General features: G+C 37.0%; 2 protein-coding genes across 3 annotated transcripts; both read right to left on the bottom strand.

The window, feature by feature from the left end:
- Positions 1-2,818: 2,818 nt before the first annotated feature.
- LOC139745033 (maleylacetoacetate isomerase-like) lies at positions 2,819-15,046 on the bottom strand. 2 transcript variants are annotated; one of them, XM_071655445.1, is made up of 8 exons: positions 14,867-15,046; positions 14,160-14,211; positions 13,379-13,440; positions 11,897-11,977; positions 10,827-10,904; positions 9,142-9,195; positions 6,708-6,889; positions 2,819-4,414 (listed from the first exon to the last, which is right to left on the bottom strand). In XM_071655445.1, exons 1-8 carry the CDS (start codon positions 14,879-14,881, stop codon positions 4,288-4,290), a joined length of 651 nt encoding a protein of 216 aa, XP_071511546.1. In that variant the 5' UTR covers positions 14,882-15,046; the 3' UTR covers positions 2,819-4,287. The 2 variants fall into 2 exon arrangements, with proteins under 2 accessions (XP_071511546.1, XP_071511552.1); XM_071655451.1 differs by having other exon boundaries at positions 9,148-9,195.
- A 6,181-nt stretch (positions 15,047-21,227) lies between these two features.
- Positions 21,228-22,316, bottom strand: LOC139708122 (beta-1,3-galactosyltransferase 1-like). Its single transcript, XM_071620103.1, has one exon. The coding sequence runs from the start codon at positions 22,314-22,316 to the stop codon at positions 21,228-21,230; it is 1,089 nt and encodes a 362-aa protein (XP_071476204.1).
- Positions 22,317-24,075: the final 1,759 nt, after the last annotated feature.

Below are 24,075 nucleotides of genomic sequence, written 5' to 3'. Positions count from 1 at the left end.
AAATACTATCAGATGTTCCTTCCAACAGCCTTTCATTCTTTCATTTGATTAAAAATAGGACTGTGACACATAATCAATTTCTTCAGCGTATTGGTGTGAGTGTTTTATCTTCATTATGTTCGAAATGCAAAAATTTAGATCTGATCTGCTTAATCTTGAGGTCAGAAACATACTTGGTTCTGGCTCTTTAATGGTCGACCTGCATGTATGTACTAAAATCATCAAACAAACAAACACACACACACACACACACACACACACACACAAACAGATTTTCTTCTTCAGTAGTTTGAGTAAGCTATTCAATAAGTTTTTGATTTTTAGAATGTTCCAGTGGACAAGGATTTAAGAAAGGCTGGTGGTAATTTATAATAATGATAATAATAATAATAATGGAGTCTTGTAATGCGCCATGTCTGTCGCACAGTGGCACTCCTGGCGCAGAAAGGTAAGACCTCAATCCTCTCACATTGCTTCATTCGGGAAATTGAAAGAAATTGAAAGGAGCACAGTTACTGAAATAAAAAGGTCTTGAGTTCCCTCTCGAACAGAATACACATATGTTGAAATGTCAAAAACTTATCCACTTGACAATGCTTTCTATGCTGAAGCAGAAAGTATATGGGACTATGTTCAAAATACAATACATTAAGAAAAGTTTGACACTGCATAGCACATATTTCATCTAGACTTTATTGTCATATAGACAGTAACAATTACAATGACAGTAACAAGCACATTTAGTTCCTTTGAATGACAATCAGTAACCTGCACCTCTTTTAAAAGTTATTCTTTCAACACATCTTTCCTTCTTGGAAAATCACATCATCACTTGTACTAATGTAAATGATAATGAAGTGGAATTCATTATAACAAGCACACATTTACATCTTGAGAGAAGTGGTTAACATTAACACACATGTATACAGCACAGCTGGAAATACCTTGCTTGAAGTTTGTCAAGTTCAACTTTCAGTGACATTAAACCAAATAAAAGATTCAAAGTAAAATTAAGCAGCTTTTCACCTGTGAGTTAGCCCTGTCTAACATATTACTTTTATCATGTACAAAATTGAATAAATTCAAGCAGATATGCCTCTTTACATGGAAGGGAAATACAATGTACATGTATACACAATCCCACTCCTAAAATACACAACCTATGGCACCCTGTGTTGTCAAGGCATAAAGAAGCTAAAAACAATACATGTACTTCAAATTACATACATAAATCAACATACATGTATGCAATTAGTCCAAAATTACAATGGTACCGTAGTGACATTTTTTTTTTTTACCAAACTAGGCTAACCATTAATATCTAACATAATATATGGGCTTTGCCAACAATCTTGGCTCTAGGGTATATGAAAGGACACACGCAAAGGGGGTTTGATGATCACAACAAACCATTCAAAACTGACGCTAACTTCATTTAAAAATTTTGCTGCAGACAACGTAAAGTAATACACTTTAATCCCCAAATTCCTACCATTACAGGAAAACAATCAAGACATAGTACTGTACAGGGCACTAATCACTGAATTTGGTGTCAGCTAAAGGCAAAAACAATGGCAAAATGTTAAAGGTTCTTCACATGTTATGAATTCAGTGTAATCATATTTTGCAATAAATACTGGGACCAAAAGATGAAGACTGTAAATACAATATATGGCCTCATATGACACATTTTCGAATGAAGCATAAATTCAGCAAACCTTAATTAGCTTAAAGTGCAATGAGATGGTGAGATGATGAATACAGAATGTGTCTCTATGGGGGGCTTTGAGACTTGCAGAAAGTACAGTGCATCAATAAAAGTAGGTCATTATACAGGTTTTAAACTGGCAAATCCCCTTCCCCCTTTCCTTAATTATCTTTAAAATAACACCTCACTTGCTATGATTGGGTGTTCTTGGAATGTGCAAAACAGCTGAGTATGGGGACAGATCAAAAGTGAGAAGTCGCAACAATTCTGCGATTGATAATGTACAGTTTTGATGAAAAAAGGCCACTGGAATAAGCAATGCTGAAATGAGAGCACTTTCAAAAACTCCAATTTCCTAGACATTAGATGACTGTTTGGTCAATCTTCATGTTTAATCTTAATCTGCTAATACTACTGCAGTTTTTAATTCATGGATGAAGACTGGAATCTAATAATATCACAATGCATTCTTTTCAAGCAAATTCCTTCCCTGAAACAACAAAGCAAATGTGAATCATACTGCTTGACATAACACGTTTGCTCTATTTTGCAACATTTCACATTTGACCTTTCCTCCTACTCAGTCATACTGTGCATTCCAGGAATGCCTAATGTAAACAAGTGAGTTATCATCGTAAAGAAAATTAATCAGGCTTTCTTATGAAGTCACATTTTAATGAAATAATGTAGTTTGAAGAGAAATATGACACATCAAATAGGAATTGCAGGACTTTTTTGAGGAGTTTAATTGGAAAGTTACCCAGCTGGTGGCTTACACTGCTTTTCAATATGAATATAGTGGACCAAAGATTGACTTTCAGTCATTGCATTACATATCTCTCTCATGGTTCAGCTAACTTCTTCAGTTTTTGAGCATTCATTAGAAATTTGGCACATGTGACTGCTATTGCATATAGATATGCAAACTTCATCTTTCGTTATTGTTTCACAATGCATTTCCATGGTAACAGCACAGTTTGCATGAAACTCACACAAAAATATTGTGGATTAAGCCAACAACCTTAGTTTTGAATACACTGTATTTGACTTGGATTTTGGCACATGTGAATCGTATAGTATGTGAATGTGCAAACTTTATTTTTGGTCTTTATCAAACGATATGTTGCCATAGTAAGAGCATATTTTTTATGAAAATCATACAAAATATTATGGATTCCTCAGCTTTTGAACATTTGACTTGAAATTTGACACACGTATCCACATGTGCAAACTTCAATTTTTGTTAATGTAAAACGTGTTGCCATGGTAACAACATTTTTTGAATGAAAATCAAAGCAATTACCAATTTATTTACCTAATTCACTCAGTATTTGAGCATTTGGCTTGAGATATGTCACATGTGACTACTATGATTCTTAAATGAGTAAGACACATCTTTATTCAACGTTGAACAATGCATTGTCATGGTTAGAACATCTTGTTTGTTCGTTTTTTTCTTTAATAAAAAGCATACAAAATTATTGTTGGTTTAGCTAACTCCCTCAGTTTTAGGTGGGATCACTAATCCCATGGAGTGATAGTTCTAGTTCTGTTTGTCCAATTTACTCTTTATCTATGTCAAATTGAACATCTTGTGAAAGGAATGAGAACCTTGTTTGCATGATTGGTAGAATTGGTAGTTTATGGATAATACACAAGCTCTAATTTCTCAAGCAAGATTTAGTTGACATGATTTATTCATAATTGAATTGTAATTTCTCCTAGAGCTAAGCTGAAAATGAGATAGACCCCAGAAATACTAAAGTGAATTAATAACTGATCCCCACGTAAATGAGTTGAAGACAATCAATTTGAAAATGATGGATGATGTATACACTGGATGGTAAAAGACGGAATCATCACATCAATTAAGGGAGTGATGATGAACCCTTTCAACAGGGGCTTGTGCTGATATATTGATTTGTCCTCGACCCGTACCTTCCAAAATTATAGAGGATGAGTTTATGTCATTAAAAGAGATATCAATATCCTCGTCAGTTGCCATGTTTATTAAGGTATGCATACCTTGTGCTCTTACTGTTGTGAAAAGTCATGACATTATTTTATCTATATGGTACATGTCCTCCTGACACAAACAAATGATTGCCTCAAAATTGTATAGATTCTGGAAGAACTGTATGCAGCACAAGTCAGTTTCAGCAGCATCAGTCAATTTCAGTATCACATCGTGATACAGTGGAAAACTCAATACCAAAAGGTTCTCGAGACTGGTAACTTCTGTTCATTATATCAGCTACTTCGTCATATCATCTGCTATGAAAATCAATTAAAATAATGTAAATACGTTTCATCTTGACTGAAGAAGATTTTGTTATGTCAAGAATTTGTAATTTTTCTTCACAGTGAGTTTTCACTGTATAAAAAAAAGAAAAGAAAGAAAAGGTAGGAATAAAGAGATCACTCGCAGATGTCGCCTCTACAGGTATTTCAGTCACATGGTCCTGATTAGCACACCATTCAGCATCACCATGGAACTGGTCTGTACCACGACGGGTGTCGTCTTCCTAGATAAGGCAGGAATCCTGTTTGACATTGTCACACTGCACTGTGCTGTCTTCCTACTGTCTCAAATCTTCGGGGCAGTCAGGCTGGACGTGTGGATGACTGACCTTGAAGGCTTCCAGGGTGCTCAAGGCATCGTTGACTCTTGAAATGGTGGGGAACTCCTTCATGTCCACGTTAAACCTGCTATGCAAAAAGGAGGCAACCACCATGTCAGTGCAGGGCCATCTTCTATGGGTAATGATTGCTTTAATGTTATTTGCATAGGCAGCATGCCAAATATACAAAAACTTACCTATATTAATACATATAAGAAATTCGATATCACCAACAACCTTGAATCAAGTGCAAAAGCATATATATAAATACTGATAGTCTTATGACATCAAGAATGAGTGGCTTTTGTACCCCACTAGAGTAATTATGATTTGATAGTGCTTAGTTACAGATTTACATAAAAATGATGGTACAGTCAACCTAGCCTCTGTCAAATCCAAAAGAATGGGAGAAAATCCTTCCACTTATTAAAAAGTGAATGTTGACTTACATAATAGAATAAAACTACATGTAGAAATGTCGCTAAGGGCGACTGCTATGCCTCCGCCATAATGCATGATTCTCCTAATAGGTCTATAGTACATGTGGACAATGTATAATTACATTTTCACAATATTGGCAAAATATTGAAATTACATGTTTGTCACAAATGTGTTGAATGTTCACCTTCCTTTACCTAGGTTTAACTAGATGAATAGGAGAGCATGTATTTGGGGATTCAAGGACTTTAACTTGACTTTGACCCATTCATAAGTGTATGAATACTGTAATTTTCAAGGTATGGAGAAAAAGTGTAATTTCTGTATTGAAAAGTACACTGTTACCATTTTCTTTTGGCCTGTGATTCTAAAATTCATCGGATAATCACTGTCGGGCAGAACATGCATAAATATGTATTAAGTTTCAAGATAACTTGAGCCACTTCTGAGATATGGAGGAAAAAGTTAGTTCAGCACTTTCCCTTGATCTTTGACCTTTTGACCTTTGAGGCAAACCCCCGCCCCCCCCCCCCCCCCCCAAAAAAAAAAAAAAAAAAGAGAAAAAGAAAATTTCCAGATAATCTAGGTTATACATGCATACACCAAGTGTAAAAAAAAAAAAAGATTGCTGGCATTACATAAATACATGTATGAGGGAAATAGTAAAAATTTGAAGTGTTGCACTTGACCTTTGACCCCTGACCTTTGACCCTATGAACCCTAGATTCTCTAGATAATAACTGCCAGTCAGTACATGCATGTATACTATGTTCCATGAAGAGACCTTGAACAATTTCCAAGGTACGGAGAAAAAAGCGAAGTTTTAATATTTTAACTTGACCTTTTGACCTTTGACCTTTGACCTCATGACCCAAAACTTTCACCAGAGAATCTTAATCGGGTAATACATGCATACACTAAGTTTCAAGAAAATATCTTCAGGCATTGCATAGATATGGAGGAAATAGTGAAATTTTACGTATTTGACCTTGACCTTTTGACCTTTGACCTTGACCATGTGCACCCAAAAGTTGATAGGCACAACTTCACCCCCTAGTACACATACATGCCAAGTTTCATTGGGATACCTTAAAAGGTTTTGATAGTTACCCTGTCCACAAAATTTATTACGGACGGACGGAAGGACGGAAGGACGGAAGGACGGACGGACGGACGGACGGACGGAAGGACGGACGGACGGACGGACGGACGGACGGACGGACGGACAACCCGAAAACATAATGCCTCCGGCACCACTTCGTGGCGGAGGCATAAATATGTTTACATATCCATTTGGGTTAGATTTCTTCTTTGACTAAGCCAATTTGATGAATTATGCGAGGTGCACTTAGGCAAGGTCAACTGTTATATATTGTTGTAATCACAGTCACAACTTGAACTAGAAAAGCACTCTGAGAGTGCAGACCTCTGCCAAGCAGCTACTTTCCACCGATGATCTTGCTCTTCCATAGAGATCAGTGATTTCCAACAATACGTATGCATGCTGAAAATCGCCTGATTTCCCAATATAGAAGCCTTTGTTACGGCATAAACCCTCTGCTGCGTGGCGCGCCTCTTCCTAGCAGAAACTAGAGCATGCACTATAGTGCGCATATGAAAACCTAAAAAATGAGCAGCTTGAACTCCAAAGTTCATTGACCCTACCTGCCCAAATATTGAAAATCCTTCAAAAAACCCATAAAAATTTCTGGATCACTACCAAAATTTAATCATCTGTTCCTTGTGTCATTCTCAACCTTCCCTGCAAGTTTCATCTAAATCCGTGCTCAACTTTTTGAGTTATTTTGCAAACGGCATACTAACTATCTAACTATTTACAAACAAACCAATGGTAATGAAAACATAACCTCCTCCCTTGGCAGAGGTAATCATCATCATTATCACCATCATTACTATATTGATCCAAAGCCGACGCCCACCTGTTGGCATTGTAGACTTGAGGGACAAGGAAGAGGTCTGCAAGGGTCACCTCGTCTCCCACACAGTACTTGCCAGAAGTCGTCTCCAGGATCTTCTCCAAGGCTTTGAAGCCTTTGGTGATGACTGAGTTGCCCAACTCCATCTTTCTCTCTGGCCCAACAAACTTGAGCATGCTGAGATTCTGCAAGGATGAGAAAAAGATGAACCATTTTCCTCTCCTGTATGTAACAGGTCTCTCAAAATGCAACTCGCATCTCTAAGAATAGTTGCCAGTACTGGCTCTCCTGTTAGACATTAACCCGTTGAGGACGAGTCCCGAGTATACTCGGGCAGGTGTTTATGGGAAATGCATGTTGTAGCAAAATCAAACCGTCGGAAGTGGGTGAGGGCAAAACGCATTTTTGCCCCCCCCCCCCCCCCAAAAAGAAAATAAATAAATGAATAAATAAATAAATAAATAAAAATAAATAAAATTATATATATATATATATATATATATATATATATATATATATATAAAATACAAATAGGGAAATTTATTAGCTAAGACTAGTAATTCTAACTCTCATAAATGTTTAGACATTCATTTTTCGTTGCGTGTGAGCAGATTATCTCAACCACATTCAACGGTAACCGTTGCAGTTTTTAGAGGCCTTTGGCTATGGAAAATCGTGTAAATATCAAAATGTTAGCTTTAAGCACTGGCGGATTTAGAGGCGGGCACAACTGGCCCATGCCAACCCTCCTTTTGAAGCAACTTTTTAAAAAATTCTTCTTTGTTATGTAATTTTTATACGTGTGCCCCCCCCTGAGAAAAAAAAAAATTCTTCCATACGTCCCTCTTCCACCGCTAGTCGTTATTACTTACGTGACACCTGACGTAGGTAGCGCTCCCAGAAAATAGTTTTAGCCCCCGCCCACACCACCCCCCTTCTTAATTTCCAAAGCGAAAAAATAAAGCCACAAACGGCAGTTTTTGGACTGTAAAATGTCAAAATTTTCAAGCTCTCTCGCATTTAATCGTTATGCCATTGTAAAAGAGAATGTTACTGCCAGTAATTGCCAGCAGTTGCGCCTGGGCTGCCCCCCCCCTTAATTTCCAAAGCGGAAAAAAAATAAAAAAATAGCTACAAACGGCAGTTTGGGGACTTTAAACTGTCAAAATTTTCAAGCTCGCTCGCTTTGCTCGCTCGCATTTAATCGTTATGCCATTCTCCTAATGTTGCTGCCAGTAATTGCCAGCAGTTGAGTTGAGATGTTGCTGACAGTAACTTGTCGTTTCACACCGTCATTCCATAATCCATGTAAGGAAAACTTACAATGTTGCTCATGACTGCGTTGTTGAATGTATCACATTCCGTAATGTATTGTAGTCCCATTAAGTTTGCAGACTGACAGCGCACGCACACACGCACAAGCATAAAAATTACTTTTCCACAAGGTGCCCCCCCCAATGTCTCGACTCACGGTACGCCACTGTACATACATATATATATATATGTATATATGTGTGTGTGTGTGTGTGTGTGTGTATGTGTGTATTGTGTAACATAAGTATGGTCTATCGTGAGCCCCCTCCAATATTTGCCCCCCCCAATCCAAAACTGCTTCCGGCGCGCCTGCTCAACGGGTTAATAAGGTCCGTACGTTTGAATAAGTGATCACTTGTTTGAGATAGTTAAAATTGTCCAAGGGGACGTGGTCAGGTTGAGGTATGGGTAATGCTCACAAATTATTTTCTTGAAGGTACTCTTCTGTACCTTCTAATTTGACTAGACCTGAAGTGTTTCCTAAAAGAAAACAGTGGCCCCCTCTTGATGACTGTAGGGGCACATTATTTTGTATGGCAGAGAAACACATCTTACATTCACAATGTAGTCTTAACGCAAATGACAAAAACAATTCTCTGTTCAAAAATAATCGTGATGTGTTGTTTTTCCTATTGCTGAAAAAATCCTGAATACCAGTTTTCAAGCATGCAACTTTTTTCTTTTGACCCATCACAAATTGAGTGACTGATAAACTATAAATGAGCCATAAAAAAAAAAAAAAAACAAAAACAAAAAACAAAAACAGTACAAACCCAATAAATGAAAGCAAAGAGATATGGTTAAGTTGATCACAAATTCAGACAATATCTTGCATAGCAAATGGCAAAACTTTGAGATAGCATGCACTAAACATGCAAATAAGCAGCTTTTGATACGGAAATGTGCCAAAGTGAAATTCATAACTGATTACTAAACAAATCATTAATGTTTACTCAACAGTTGATGAGCGTCACAAGCAATGGTAGAAAGGTCTTGAACATGATATTGTTAGCATGCATAAGCATCCATGAATGTTGATCACACTGTGATTAGCAAAGCGTTGCAGCGGAGCTTATGGTGTTCTAATTGGAGAAACCTACACTGCACACATTTAATGGTGTACCTGTACCTGAAGGGGCTGGATTCCTGCATTTATGATTTCAGCCAACCTGCGAGTCTGCAATATGAAACAAATAAGACAAAAATGATAACTAGATATATCGCTACGGCGACTGATATGCCTCCGCCATAATGCATGGTTCTCCTAATAGGTCTATAGTACAATGTCTTGACAATGTGTGATGACAGTTTCAAACAATTGGCAAAATATTAAAATGACAGGTTTGACACAAATGTGCTGAATGTTCACTTTCCTAGAACTAGGTTCAATTGGATGAATGATTAAAATGTCAGAGTGCAGGTATTTGGGGAACTGATGATTTTTACTTGACTTTTGACCCTTTTATAAGTTTATGCATTGAGTAATATTTCAAGGTATTGAGAAAAAGTATAATTTCAGTATCACATGGGAAAATAGCATTATCTAAACCTGGCCTTTGACCTTTGACCTCACAGTTCCAAAGAGAATCACTGTTAGGTGGAACATGCATAAATATGTAAGTTTCATGATGATACCTTGAGTTACTTTTGAGATATGGAGGAAAAAGTGCAATTCAGCACTTTCACTTGACCTTTGACCTTTTGACCTTTGACCTTTTGGCAAGAAACTTCCCACAGAATATATATTGGGTAATACATGTATACATCAAGTTAAAAAAAAAACAAACCTTCATTCATTGCATAAATACAAGGAAAGTAGTGATATTTTGAGGAGTTGACCTTGACCTTTGACCCCTGACCTTTGACCCATGACCCCCAACTTCCCTAGATAATCACTGCCCATCGGTACAAGCATATATACTACGTTCCATGAAGATACCTTGAACCATTTGCGAGATATAGATGGAGAAAAACATGAAATTTCAATTTTTTTTCACAAAATAATCTGTGACCTTTGACCTTTGACCCTGTGACCCCAAAATCCACACAAAGTATTATCCCCCAAGGATATACCCTCATACCAAGTTTGATGTAAAACCACCACACGGTTCTTGAGATATCGACAAAAACAAAACGGGACGGACGGACGGACGGACGGACGACCCGAAAACATAATGCCTCCGGCCACTTCGTTGCGGAGGCATAAAAACATGCCCAAACTATTAAATGTCAACATAAACATAATTGGGTTCTTTTAGCAAAGTCCTGCATATCCTTTAATATACCTAAGTATCATACTATAAATTTCTCCTAGTGTTCATCTTTTTATGTTCAATTCATAACAAAAAATTTCCTGAATGCTCAGCATTATTGATGAGGGTTTTTGTGCATTAATTGCACACAGTTTACACTGTAAAACACATAAAACACACATTTCAAACCCCTATCTCCCACTTCATCACCTCTAACATCTGGTCACAGCCTTAGTTTCACAATGAAAAAAAAAAGAAGAAATTAAATCTCCAGTAATGAAGTACTGCACCAAGTCCATGGTGGATTTGTTCCAGAGCATAAGGTGTCATGCATTTACTATGGGATTAATGTCTTTGTCTACACTGTACACATTCTCAGAAATCAATAATGTTTGTATCAGTTCATTTCAAATCAGTGTTGTACACTTGTTCATCAGAAGGAATATGTGTTGAAGAGAGCACATGCACCATGTGCCAACAACAGATCATGAAAATGACTTCAACGAATGCAGAAACACAGAGACAAGAAATTGGAGAAGGAAGAAAGTCAACATACCGAATACCTCTGAAGGGGGTCCTTTGGTAGTATACTGACGCCATCTCGAGTTTCATCAAGGTATTCAATGATGGGCAGCTGAAAGAGGTATTTCATTGACAAAATAATGACAATAATAACAAGCATATCATTTTCATTAAAATAGAATCAAAATCATCAGTAATAATGGCTATAGTATTTTAATCATGACTCTAATATTGGTACAGTTTCAATTCAAGCAAATCAAATCTGTGGAGATAGTAGTTTTCACACACTACTTCCACAGAAAATCATGTGGACCAGGCTTGAAAAATGAGCCATGTTTTCTATGTAGTTGTTCAACATATCTGGCCATTTAGAAGAAATACAGTAATCACTCACTGAAAAACAATAACAAACAGACAAAAAGCAAAAAAGAAAACATCAGTGTTTGTACTCTAGCTGGGATAATACCAAAGGTGACCCCAAGCACTACTTTGATGCTCCATTAGTTTCAGGTGTAACAAATTCGTAATGATGATTTTGGTGTGTGTTTGTTCTCTGTTGTCTTTTTTTTTTTTGGGGGGGGGGGGGGGGTTGATGCATAAAAAGCAAAACCTAACATCCCAATATAACTTTTTTTTTTTCTGTGGATAACAGAGTAGTGCCATGACACTGTGACTCAATATTCAATTAATTCTCTGAATTAAAAAAAAAAAAACAAACAAACAAACAAAAAAATCATGGAAATCTGACTACATCCTAACATACCAATCTTCAAGAAGCAACATATTTTCAAAATCACAAAGCTGTCACTTGCATCACAATTTGAGTCATTATGAACTACAGGAAATATACAATGTAAAAATTTGCTTACAAGTCACAAATCATAATATCCCCAACAAGAAAGATACACACAAAAAAAGTTGAATATGAAAAAGAATAATGATTTGAGTATAAATCTTGCTATTTTCATTTACAAACTCACTCCAGATTTGATACTCTGCTACTGATGAAAACTTGGGTATTGTAAAATCTATTTTATTCTTGTTTTTCTAGAAATTAAACGGAATGGCAGCGTGGCATTATTTGAGTAAATAAGATATACTTACTGATTGGGTCATCAACACGCCATCTATCTGCAGAGATGGAACTTGTCCTTGTGGATTTAGGGCTGTGTAAGCATCTGACAGCTATTTAGGATGAAACATAGTAATGAAATATTACTGGAAGAAAATGATATCCCATTACATGTACCTGAAAACAGAAAAATACACCCCCATAATGAAATTTTATTACAACAATGAAAACATTCAGGTCTCCAAATCATCTACAGTACATGGTACATATCTTTATGGTTTTTTTTTTTCTTTCAGTTATTCAGTATCAAGATTTTGATATGAGAAAAGAAAACTACTGATCCCTAGGACTTTGTTATACCAGGAGTTACTTGTATATCTTACATAAGCTAATCATCTTACAGTTTTTATCACTTGAAATTACAGGCAAACAAGCCTGGGAATAATATTTCCATATTATGTGGTATAGTCAGCAATAAACAGTGGACCAGCCTATAACCATTCAAGTGTAGACCTAATGACTTGTTGCATAAATACACCTATGCAGCTCCTATGGACGTACAACTACAAGCTTGGTAATATATAGCCTTTTGTCAGGGCCCTCTCGCTGTAATGTGAACGTGAACCCTCCTGAATACTCATTTTAACAGTTCCAGTCAACCAATGGAATGGCGCGCTCCCCGAATCGCCAGTCTTGGTGTGTTGTCATGCCTGTTCGCATGCATCACTGACCACCCGGTCAGTGTAGGTCTGCCACAGAACTCTACACACTCTGTGTGTAGAGTTATGTGAGGTCAGTGGCGTGCATTCGATCCATTCAAATCGGGTTCGAGCAGACAGACACGCTGATTGGTCGACTTTTACTCCCGAAATCGGGGAGCAAAAGTCGGTAATTCATAGGGCTAACAAAAGGATGCGAAGCAGATCTCAAAAGGCCCTCGCGCAACCCCACTCAGCTGGGCTCTTTTCACCATACAGCGAGAGGGCCTTGACAAAAGGCTAGGTAACATAGTGCACTTCCATCATAACAATGTCCTATGTAAAGGACTGGCAGTTTTCTTTTGTTACCCTGTTGAGGACGAGTCCTCAGTATACTCGGGCCGAGTATACTCGGGCAAGTGTCTATGGGAAATGCGTGTTGTAGCAAAATCAAACCGTCCTCAACAGGTTAAAGGAAATTTTGTTACAGTCTAAGAGTAAAGTACACAAATGTATATACATGACAATATTTTGACCTGAAGTCTTACATCGAGCATTTCATCATAACCATGTTCATTATAACACACAGGAGTGCACTGTAGTGTATGCAGCACTTTCCAATGGAGATAGAGAGTCCTCACAAAGTCTGTGATTGATTGGCACAGCTATGCTTTACAATGAGGGAATGGTTAGAATAATTCCACCGATTAGCCTGCCCTGGTAAAATCTAAAGCAAAATGTATATTCCCATTATTGGAGCTGGAATTTAGCTTTCTTTTACATCCTACACATGACCTTTGGGTCCACATTACAAACCTGATCAGTCTTCAGCAAGTTGACGGCTCGATACTCATAGTCGATGCCTTTTAAAGCAAGAGCTGGAGAGGGAAAGAAAGAGACTGATTGAGATTATTTTGATGAATCAATTAATTAAATCAAATTATGTAGATGCACTGTCTTCATTGTTCACTTTGAAATAAAGATAAATAAAGAATATACATTAAGTTTGCCTCCAAAGATAAAAAAAAGGAATTTTATAAGATGGAACAGCCTATCTGACCAGACCATCAAGTGCACCTCTGGCTTTCCTCTGATGTGCTCATGTTTTAATTAGCACTTTACATACTTACACCCTCACAGCTGTTTTAAAGTACTGTACTAGTATGCCATATATTTAGCGAGTCTAATTTTTCGCGAATGGGGACTTCCCGACAATTTTGTGAGCAGTAAGATTCGCAATTAGATTCACGATTATGGAGGACAGTACTGAACAGAGAAGTGCATGCACATACATCACATTCACGTCGGAATCAGAGTTAATATTTTCATGTCTTTTTAAATTTGCAAATGAAATAGCATCTGACTTGTGAAAATAAAAATCTCGCAAATAATTCGGCATACAGTTCTACTAGCTGTACATGCCTGCACCTCACATCACTGTACCATTTAATACCAGAGACAGTTGTAGTACAAGTAGTCTGCTGCACAACCCATGATGCTGATGGACGGTACTTTACCAAAAGAAGAGGGGACACAGTCACAGACATGACACACAGACACCTTCATCACCCATAGCGGCCATATTACTTCACCTCACCTGCACGAACTCTCCATGAGCAAGAACTCCTGAAGTACGAGTGAAGGATGGGCTGCAAATATCAATGAGTGAAGACAAAGAGTTGAGTCAGACACTTCTGATCCTATTTTACCTAGGATAGGTTTTGTACTGTATACGCTAGTATAATTTTCGCGTACCGGGTACATAAATTTTCGCGAATTGTCGCTGTCACACATTTTCGCGAGTAGTTAAATTCGCGATTGGGGGACCAGAGAAAATATGAAGTGGCAAAGAAAGTGTGAATTTTCAACTTACTAGCAAATAAGAATGATACTAGTTATACACTGAGTGAAAAAGACTTGCCAAACTCTGCGAACTAGGTCTATGTTCTAGTAAGTTAGAATTCAACATTTCAACATTCAACATTTCAACAGAAATGACTGACGCCCCGAGCCCCCGGGCCACACCGTGTAAGAATATCAACCCCTTGGCCTTGGTACCGGTACAGTTCCAGACAAGAATAGTAGAAACTAAGAGTAAGTTACATCACTGTCATCAGACAAGATATGGTCGAACTTAAGTCTAAGACTTAGCTCGCTCAGCATGATCAGTGAATTGTAGTACATTTGTACAGTGAGTAAATACGTAGGCAGTCACATTGACTCACAATACGCCACCGAACAAGATCAAGAGAAGAGGCTGCATACATTCTTACGTGTGTTTTTATGGATCGAAGATTTACTAACCTTTGACGAAGCCATGGCTGCTGACGTTGATATCCTCTTGAGTTGCTGTTACTGAAGGCAGGTAAGAAATATTTGTTTCTAGCGTACAGTAAAGGCCGTTGAACGGTTCCCGGTTTTTTTTTTTTGTACAGTTGCTGTGTCGTTTATAATCGGGCGACTGTGCTGCTTCAACAAGATTTAGCTGGCCCCTGTGCAATAATGGTGATGCCTGGGAAACTGAACTTCCGTACCACACGTGTGTGATATAGTACATGTACCACCAAAGAGATTTTCCCCAATTCATCTCTTCACTGTGGATTTGTGAAAGAGTGCCCTCTTTCGACCGCTTGCAGTCACACCACGTACTCAAGTACTCCTTCGACATCTTGCAAACGGGTGTTCTTCCTCGCTTGCGAGTGGTGTTTTCGTAATATTACGCCGTTGGAATCTAAGCAATCGGATCTGGATTTATTCCAGTCGGATCTGTCAAACTACTGGAAAACATTTACACAGATTAGGTCATATGTGATGATTTACAAACAGTGATCTGATGAAGAACGTACCCCAGGAAATTGTTTTGAATTTGTGTAGGGATGCCCTTACATAAGAAGTAAGTTTGAATAATAGCCCTCACCAGAAAATGACACGCAAAAAGAAAGGAGAAGAGGAAGGAGAAGAAGAAAGAGACGAATAAGAAGAAGAACAAGAACAAAAAGAAAAAAGTGAGATACAGGTTCACAAACTTCCCAGAAATAATGTAAATAATTCGCGTTTACACCCTGACTTGTACCATTACATGACTTGATTCAGCAGAATTATGTTTGGCATATCGTTATGCAAAATCAACACAATAATGCACCTTTGGGTCAGAGTATCAATTTTTATTATTCAGACAAACGTATATTCAGTAGATAAAAGATTTTCTTTCAGCATTGAGCCTTAAAACCTTTAAAGTCACCTGCCTCTGACGATATTTTTTTTCCTGTGATTATTTTAGACTGCATAGTATACCATGGGTGATCAGTGTGTGATGTCTTTAATAAGTCTTTGTCTCAATTAAAGGTAACTTGAACAAAATAAAGTAGCCAAATTGGTTACAGTCATATAAAAAGAACGATAATCAAAAGATGCTTTGAAAATTACAGACAGATCAATTGCTTTGTTGCCCATTATTTTCGAAGATTAAAAAAAGTTTATAAAAAAGACGAAATGTTTTCCTGATTGGAGGCCTATATTTCAATAATGTAATCTAGGCCTATGTATAACAATTTAATTTATGTTAAAAGCTACTTTCCTATCTAGTTTTATATGACTTGAATGTATTTTGAAATATTAGGTAAACTCCTAATGATAATATGTTGACGGTGGCAATACGCTGCCTTGGTATATTTTTTTTTAGATTTGTGTATTTTCATATTGAACTCCTTATTTTGTCAATGACATTTGCACCACTGAGCACAAATTAAAGGTATAGTTTACCTTTAGGAGCAGTGATTATAAAATGTTTGAGACATAAAACACATGATGCAGATATGTAGGTCAGTTGAATCACAGAACATCCTACCATGTAAAAATTTTGCAATAAAGCCTAAAACATAGGGAGATATCACTATCCTTCTCAGTAGATCATAACTGTTTAGTCAAGAAACATTTGAAGAGTTTGTTTGCAAAAAGCGATAAGTCCATATTTGTCAAATGGAGATATTTGCGATTGAAGGTCAAGAAGAATGAAAAGAATATTTTTTTGCTTCTTTTGACCATAACTTCAAAAATGTACATTTCTGTGTAGTGACCAATATATCATTTAAAAGGTATTTTTTTTACTTTATGACAGATACTGTACTTCAAAATCTTCCAAAATGGACTTATCGGTTTTTGCAAACAAACTCTTCATTTTTATTATAACTATTGTTTACATTTTGTATATTAAACAACACTAAACATTATTATACTGATTAAAATTTTTTACATTGGTTGTTTCTATCCCTAACTCATATTTTAAAACTATTTCAAAGCACTACAGCTGGGCTTTTGTTTCTTTTGTAAATGGTAAATTATGCCTTAAGTAAACCTAAACACTCACAACAGATTTATTGGGTGTTCGAGGAATAGTTTCATAGTTCAAAAGATACCTGGAACCTCTTGTTCTCTTAGGATCAACACTTGAGAAAGAGCGAATCGCTCGAAAATTTGTGTGCCGAAATAAACTGTTGGTGAATACAGCATGAACTTCGTTTCAGTTTTATTTTTGATGATATTATCACACACACACACACACATATATATATATATATATATATGTATATATATATATATATATATATATTTATGTATACACTGTACATGTATATGTGTGATTATATATATATATATATATATATATATATATATAATTATATACATTAATATCCAACTTTTATTCTAAGTCGCATGGAATTGAAGTCTTATGTCATCACAAATTGACACAAATCTCTACTGAAAAGGGTTTGTTCGTGCGTTTGTCATTTCTAGAGTACCGTACTCTAGTAATTTCTACCAACTGGCGCCTCCCACGAGGGAGAAGCCGCCACCGACCATCAACGAAGTCTTTGGTCGACCTGATGGCTACGGAGGTGAGCACAAACAATGTGTTCCTAGCGTACTTTCGGGATTTAAGTGAAAGAAGCTGCAAGGAGTGAACTTGAAATATTGTATGAGACATTAATTGTGACCGTGCATCACAAAACCAACAGAAAGTCGCAAGCACTGATTTTGTGTTTGGGCTGAAAATAAGGTCAAATTGGTCAGCCCAGCCAATTTTGACTTTTTCATATTTCCTGAAAAAGCAGGTCTTCTGCATTACACTGAAGTTTGAAGTAGCATAAAACGAACAGGAAATTTGCCTTTTAACAGTTTTTCTTGAACACTTCTTGGTTGAATAGTGTGATTAGGTGTGTCTTATAGCGTCCTCTTTTCATTTCTTAAAAACCCCGTCCGCACACTTCACTTTCAACTCTATAAAAACTTTGGAAAGGATGATACTACTGCTTTGAAAGTGGGCATTTATAATCTATAGAATGTGTTGATTCAGCAGTTTAATTTCAGCTTAATATGATAATCCCTTCATTGTTGTTGCTCCGATGGTTTAGATCCTGTTTTTTATTCCCTTAATCGCACAGCTAGCACAGCGTGGCAAAAGCTCTTGAACAAACCCTGTACACTTTCTGGAGTGCACTGCTTTCTTTTCAGTATTAAGACAGGTTAGAAGAGTCCATTTGAATTGAATCATACATAATTTTAAAGCTTAAAGTCTACGTCTGCATGTCTGGCAACTATTTGTTGGTTTTGTGATCGAACGACAAGAGAGCTGCGTGATTAGATTTAGAAAAAAAAATATTGAAAAGATCATCGAATGATATGCTATCTCGTCCTGAAAGCTGGAGAGGAGGAATTAAGAGATCATCCACCTGTACAACAGGCATTTTATGACCCTAGACAATACTCACTGCTTACTAGTATCCTTCCTCGGCATACCGGAGACAATCAACTGACAGTGGGCAAGAAAACACACTACAGATTTGTCAAAAGTCGCGAAAGAGAAAGTTGCAGATTTATACAGAGATCATAGATAAATCGAGGTCATTGAGTTGGAACGAAGGACGGCGGAATAAAAGAACAAACGAAGACACATCAGAATACGAATAAGAGAAATGGGAGAGAAAGAGCAAAAGAAAACATAGTATCCTAACCAACAAAGAAAACAATATCGTCGAAAGACGCAAATTGGGATGAGAAAAGGGAATCGCGATCTACGAAAATCTAAAATGAAAAAAAAAAACAGAAACAAAAACAAAAACAGGCAATTACTCACCGATACCTGGAACCATCAGGTCCTGACTGCATGGACCTCCTATGTTGGGCGCATTTAGTGCCTTTGGATTAAAAACGATCACACGGGAACCGTGATCACAGTGATTTACAGACACTCTCAAGTAGTACTCCAGGTTTTTTTTTTCTATTTTCTCTATCTTTTCTGCGTGTCTTACACTATTATCTTGATCCCTTCTCTATCTTTGTATAATAATCAAGATGGCCATTAACACTTGCCGCGTTGTAGATATTGTTGCGTTGCTTTATCGCGTTGCAGATAATGTTGCGTTGTTCTGTAATTGCGATGCAGATTGTGTTACATTTTTGTTCTATCGTGTTGCACGTACATTATATTATCGTCGTTGCATTGCATGCTTGTTTACTTGTTTGCTTTAATTAACGTTTCTACAGTATGTCTTCAGTTATAGCGTTTGAGTTACATTTGATGCTAAAATTCCTTTGCATTTGTATTGATTTTGGCTAAATTGAAATATGTACTACAACAAGGCCAGATGACAAAGACACTTTTTTTTTCGTAAAGGAAATATAGAGAATCATTTTTTAACATTCCTTCTTTTTCCTAGTCTTCTCTAAAACAAACCCCAAACCAGGTGATTAATTTTCATTTTAAGCTATTGTCGGTTAACACTGACTAGACGTGTCCAGTCGGTTATCTTATACATATACACAAACATACATACACATATACATATACATATACATATACATATACATATACATATACATATACATATACATATCATATACATATACATATACATATTACATATACATATACATACATATGTATATATATATATATATATATACATATATATAATATATTCTATATAATATCTGACACATACATTTTACTCTTTCCTATAGGCAAGAAGTGGATGGCCTTCCTGTGCTAGGGACAATGTGAACATTGCGATGGGCTTGAATGAACACCGCATGGATTACTGTCATTTGAAGCGAATGAAGCACGCCTTAAAAAGAACGCTTGTTTGTCACACAGAGCACGCTGTAAGGACAAAGTAATCTACCGCAAGAAAATTACCTTCGACAATTTTCCATGGCCGTCTGTACTCCTGTATCTTTCAGCAACCAATCTGGACCCTGATACTGTAGTCATGGAAAATTACATTCACATGAAAAGTTTTTATAAGGTCAAAGGTTGAACAATGCAAGTGCCACTGATACGTGTTACACGTCCAAATTTCTTTTTGCCGCAGCTCACTTCATCATGTATAATGACTACAGCACAGCATAAATACAGTAGTGCCGTATTCTCTGAAGCAAGCTTCAGCTCAACACCAATACACATGGGCACTGGTAGGAAGAAGTCACTGACGAAAAAAGAAAAGAATGAAATTCGTTGCCAAACCATCACAATAGAAAAAATATCTAAATATATTTGATACGATTATATCTAAATATAAATCACTATGCAAAATATTAATCAAACATTTCTGTAATCATTCTTGTCGCAGCTGGTAGCCTTTATTTATGTAGGTCAACACCGGAAACTCAAAATAGAGGTCGAAAAAGGTGAATTTACAATAACTACAGGAAATGCCCTCAAACACTTTCAATATACTATGTGGAACAGATGATCAAAATTTTATTCTCAAGGCAATCGAAAGAGCACTTGACTTACCTCCTACGGGAGGTTTCGAGAGTGCTGCATGACGTCATAACCTATCTAACCTACCTATGTTCAACATAATTATATGTGAGGTCATAAAGTAGGTGCCTGGTGCATGATTGGACCATGCCCTAGAATGCGTCTTCGTCTATTACCTGAAATCAATCATTATAAACCCATCCATCCCATGCATTACTTCTTTCAGGAGATGAATCTTGTGACTGTTTTGATGCGGTGTTGAGTGTTGTTCTGATTCTATTGGATGAGAGGTGTAATTTGTACTGAACACAATGAAATATCAAATACAAGGACTGTATAGATAGACAATTGAACAACTAAAATTCAATGTAACTATTGACGAATGTTTAAACAGCAAGACTATTGAATGAGGGAGAATTACGTGTTAAATATATGGATCAACAAATGAATAAACAAATAAACACGATCTTAGCTAGCTTTTGTATTTTGGAGGTAATTGGCGATTTGCTCGTATTCTTCTTCTCAATGTCTGCTGAGAGGGCTTTAAAATCGAAGTACATATTGAATAAAATGAAAAAAAAATGTACGTATTGAATCTTCGGAATTGCGAACCTTGTTTCTATTCACAATAGCGAACGTTTGGAATTGATGAACTTTTTTTTTTAAATTTTCAAATTAATGAACCTTCGGAATCACGAACTTTTTCTTTAGATTGTCAAATTAATGAACCTTCGGAATAACGAACCTCATTTCATATTTGGATTAAGAACTTCAGCAGAACGAACTATAACAATTTCCCCTGTAAATTCATTAAAAAAATCACCCATATAACACAATGTACAATGATACCACAAACATACATTTCAATATTCACATGGAGCAAACTTTTATAGCAACATTTATCTACTTGGTGAACATGTATGGCGACAGACTTTGCCACGCCTGACGCATGAGATTTTCGGACAGATCAAAATATACGGCATATAATTTCCATTTGTCTTTGGCGGCATTGCAGAAGTTTTTGGCTGCGTGAAAACACACGAAATAGTCATCTCTCGTGATCTTAATTCCCATCTTCTGAAAGCACAGACCAACGAAGACATCTTCCCAAGGAAAGAGCCGGGTGGTCAGAGCGGTCCTGTAAGTTGCCTCTACGAGGTCTGTAGACATAATATAAGCCTGCCCTGTCAGGTAAGGCGGGTAGATCGATTCCGGATAGAACTCTTTTGAAATGTAAAATTTGCTGTTCTTGTCTCGAATGGCGGGAGACGTGAAAAGAGCGTTTCCAGCGGTATAGTTGTGTAATGGAGCTTTAGAGAGCATGTCGACAATCCGGGGTACATTCAATATTACATCGTCATCAATTCTAATTGCGAATTTGGCCTGTCGACAATGGTTCGTCACCCACTTCAAACCCATGATCGTCTTTCGTGTCAGGTTCTGGTAGCTGTCGATCATGTCCTCCTGCACAATATCCCTGTACAACTCATATTCCTGGTCAATTTTCGATTGCACAGCATCGTCAGATGTCATGCCCAACATGAACACTGTTCGTACTACGGTCTTCTTAAATGACAACCATTGTTTTTCATGTCCAAAAGTAGTTCGTATGATATATCGTCGATTGAAATTGGCAGGAGCAGATGACACGAAAATAACAATATCCACCCTTTGATGCTCTCCACGATGATCACTTGTGCTACACAGATTTCTTGGATTGTGTAAGTATAGGAAATCGTGACTGTCGATCGGCTCTAGCATATACTTGGGTAATGGCTTCGAGACGTTCTTATCCGCTTGCTCTCTCGTGGCTGACGAGACATTAGACCGTCCTCCAGTGGCCACCGTCGACGATTTGAGATGAAGAGGACTGATTAAGGAGGAAGTATACCTCTGTGTTCGTTTCTGGCTTTTCAGTAGAAAGGAAACGATGCATATTCCAACAATGATCAAGAAGACTAGACGCCAACATCTCGGCTTGCGTGCATGCATGTTCAAACGAGTGTATATTGGTAGATTTTGTTATCCAGGATTATGGTGTTGACTGTAGTTGCACAATTGAGTTAATTAGATGAATACCTAAAACTAAACTAACGTAAATATAACACAACGTAATCCTCACCAGTGCGGAAAGTGATTTTACACACACATTTACCCACGTAGATACACCGCAACCAATCAAAAGTTTCCGTCATCTAACAAAAAACATTCTCACACTGATCGGTTATAGAAACGCAAACATTACGTATTTTTCTTTCAGGGACAATCCTACCAGCTCTATTGTAACTGCAGCATTATATTTCCTACCAAATAATGCATTAAAGCTTGTGATTTTGTGGTTGGAATGTTTGCTGTTTGTCCTCCTACTTTCTCCCCTTCCCCCCCCCCCGCATTGTATGAACATTGGCAAAAAACAAAACAAAACAAAACAAAACAAAACAAAACAAAACAAAACAAACAGCCCCCCCCCCCCCAAAAAAAAACCAAAACAAAACAAAAACAAAACTTACAGTGCATCAAGGCCGATTAACTGAGTTCCTTCCTCAACTGAGCTGTTCTAAACTATAGGTATATCATTCATGCATTTCTGCTGGTCATAATATATTATCATTGTGGAAGTTCAATCAATTCTCTCGCATCTCTCGATATACAAAAGAAGTTTGTGGAGAAGGAGACCTTGGTTTTCTGCTCTACAGCAAGTTTTAACTAACATGAGATTACCTTCTGGGGTAGCATCGGATGGACAGTCTAACTCTATGTAGACCTATTAAATCTTTACCAATACCCTACACATCCTAGCAGAAAAGATTACCACAAAAAAAAAAATGATTACAAAGTCATCAGATGATATAGGACTTTCGATAAGAACGACCAGAGATTTGCATGTTTCATTAATATATCATGTATTAAATAGAAGAATATCTCTCCCGCTTTGTTCGTGTTTTTCGTGCTGCTAGTAACATGCCATCCTTATAGCACCGCTAGTCCATCGTCTCGGTGTAGGCCTATGTACACTGTGTGCTCAATTTTTTGAATTGCGATATAATCTTACTAGCTCGCAGATCGTCTCGGGCCCTGTGCCCACTACCAATATATCGAACTGCTTGATTGCGCCATCCCATCCCGCTCCCCCATGCTTTTTCGTTATAATCATAATAGTGGTGTTCTCCTTGTGTGTATATCATATTGGTTTCAATCTTGTCTTTCATTATAGTAGGCCTAGTAAGCTTCTTAGCCTGGTTCAGACAGACAAAATAGCAATTCAGTGGAGAATGAAAGATAGACATCTATACAAGATTGAATAGGCCTACAATGGATGTCTAGGATTCTTTATCCGGAAATGTAGTGAAGCATTCAAGCACGTCGGTTGTACTATTCCATTGGTTTGAGTTAGTCTTGCGTCTTATTTCATTTCTAGTTTAACCCCCCCCCCCGAATGGATAGATGACTATATAGATGAATACACCAATGAATAAAAATCATCTTTACCAGAATTTCCATTCCAAAATAATTGCCTTCAATTCAAAATTCAATTCAAAATGATTTTATTTCCATATAAAGTAATACAAAGTAATATACATAATATCTACATGAGTACATAATATTCAAAGGAACTTTGAATCACGTAAGTTTCAACGAAACGTGAATACAATATTATAATGATATCAACTTTGGTTTGGATAAATAAACAAGTAAGCAATACAATCTTAATTTGTAACTCTATGGAAAAGAGGAATTCATAAGAAAAGCA

This window comes from Diadema antillarum, unplaced genomic scaffold (assembly GCF_040938485.1).
Source record: "Diadema antillarum isolate AM-2024a unplaced genomic scaffold, OU_Dant_1.0 scf00000036, whole genome shotgun sequence".
Classification (NCBI taxonomy): Eukaryota; Metazoa; Echinodermata; class Echinoidea; order Diadematoida; family Diadematidae; genus Diadema; species Diadema antillarum.
Note: the sequence above shows the minus strand (reverse complement) of the source record. Positions and strands in the feature narration are given on the sequence as shown.

What these genes read in the sequence shown, in the direction of transcription:
- LOC139745033 (XM_071655445.1), bottom strand. An exon ending in ACTTGCTGAAGACTGATCAG is followed by an intron (nt 11,978 to 13,378) that starts GTTTGTAATGTG and finishes CATCCTAAATAG; the next exon opens with CTGTCAGATGCTTACACAGC. An exon ending in GCGTGTTGATGACCCAATCA is followed by an intron (nt 10,905 to 11,896) that starts GTAAGTATATCT and finishes TACCTCTTTCAG; the next exon opens with CTGCCCATCATTGAATACCT.
- LOC139708122 (XM_071620103.1), bottom strand. Translation starts at nt 22,316, where the DNA reads ATGCATGCACGCAAGCCGAGATGTTGGCGTCTAGTCTTCTTGATCATT.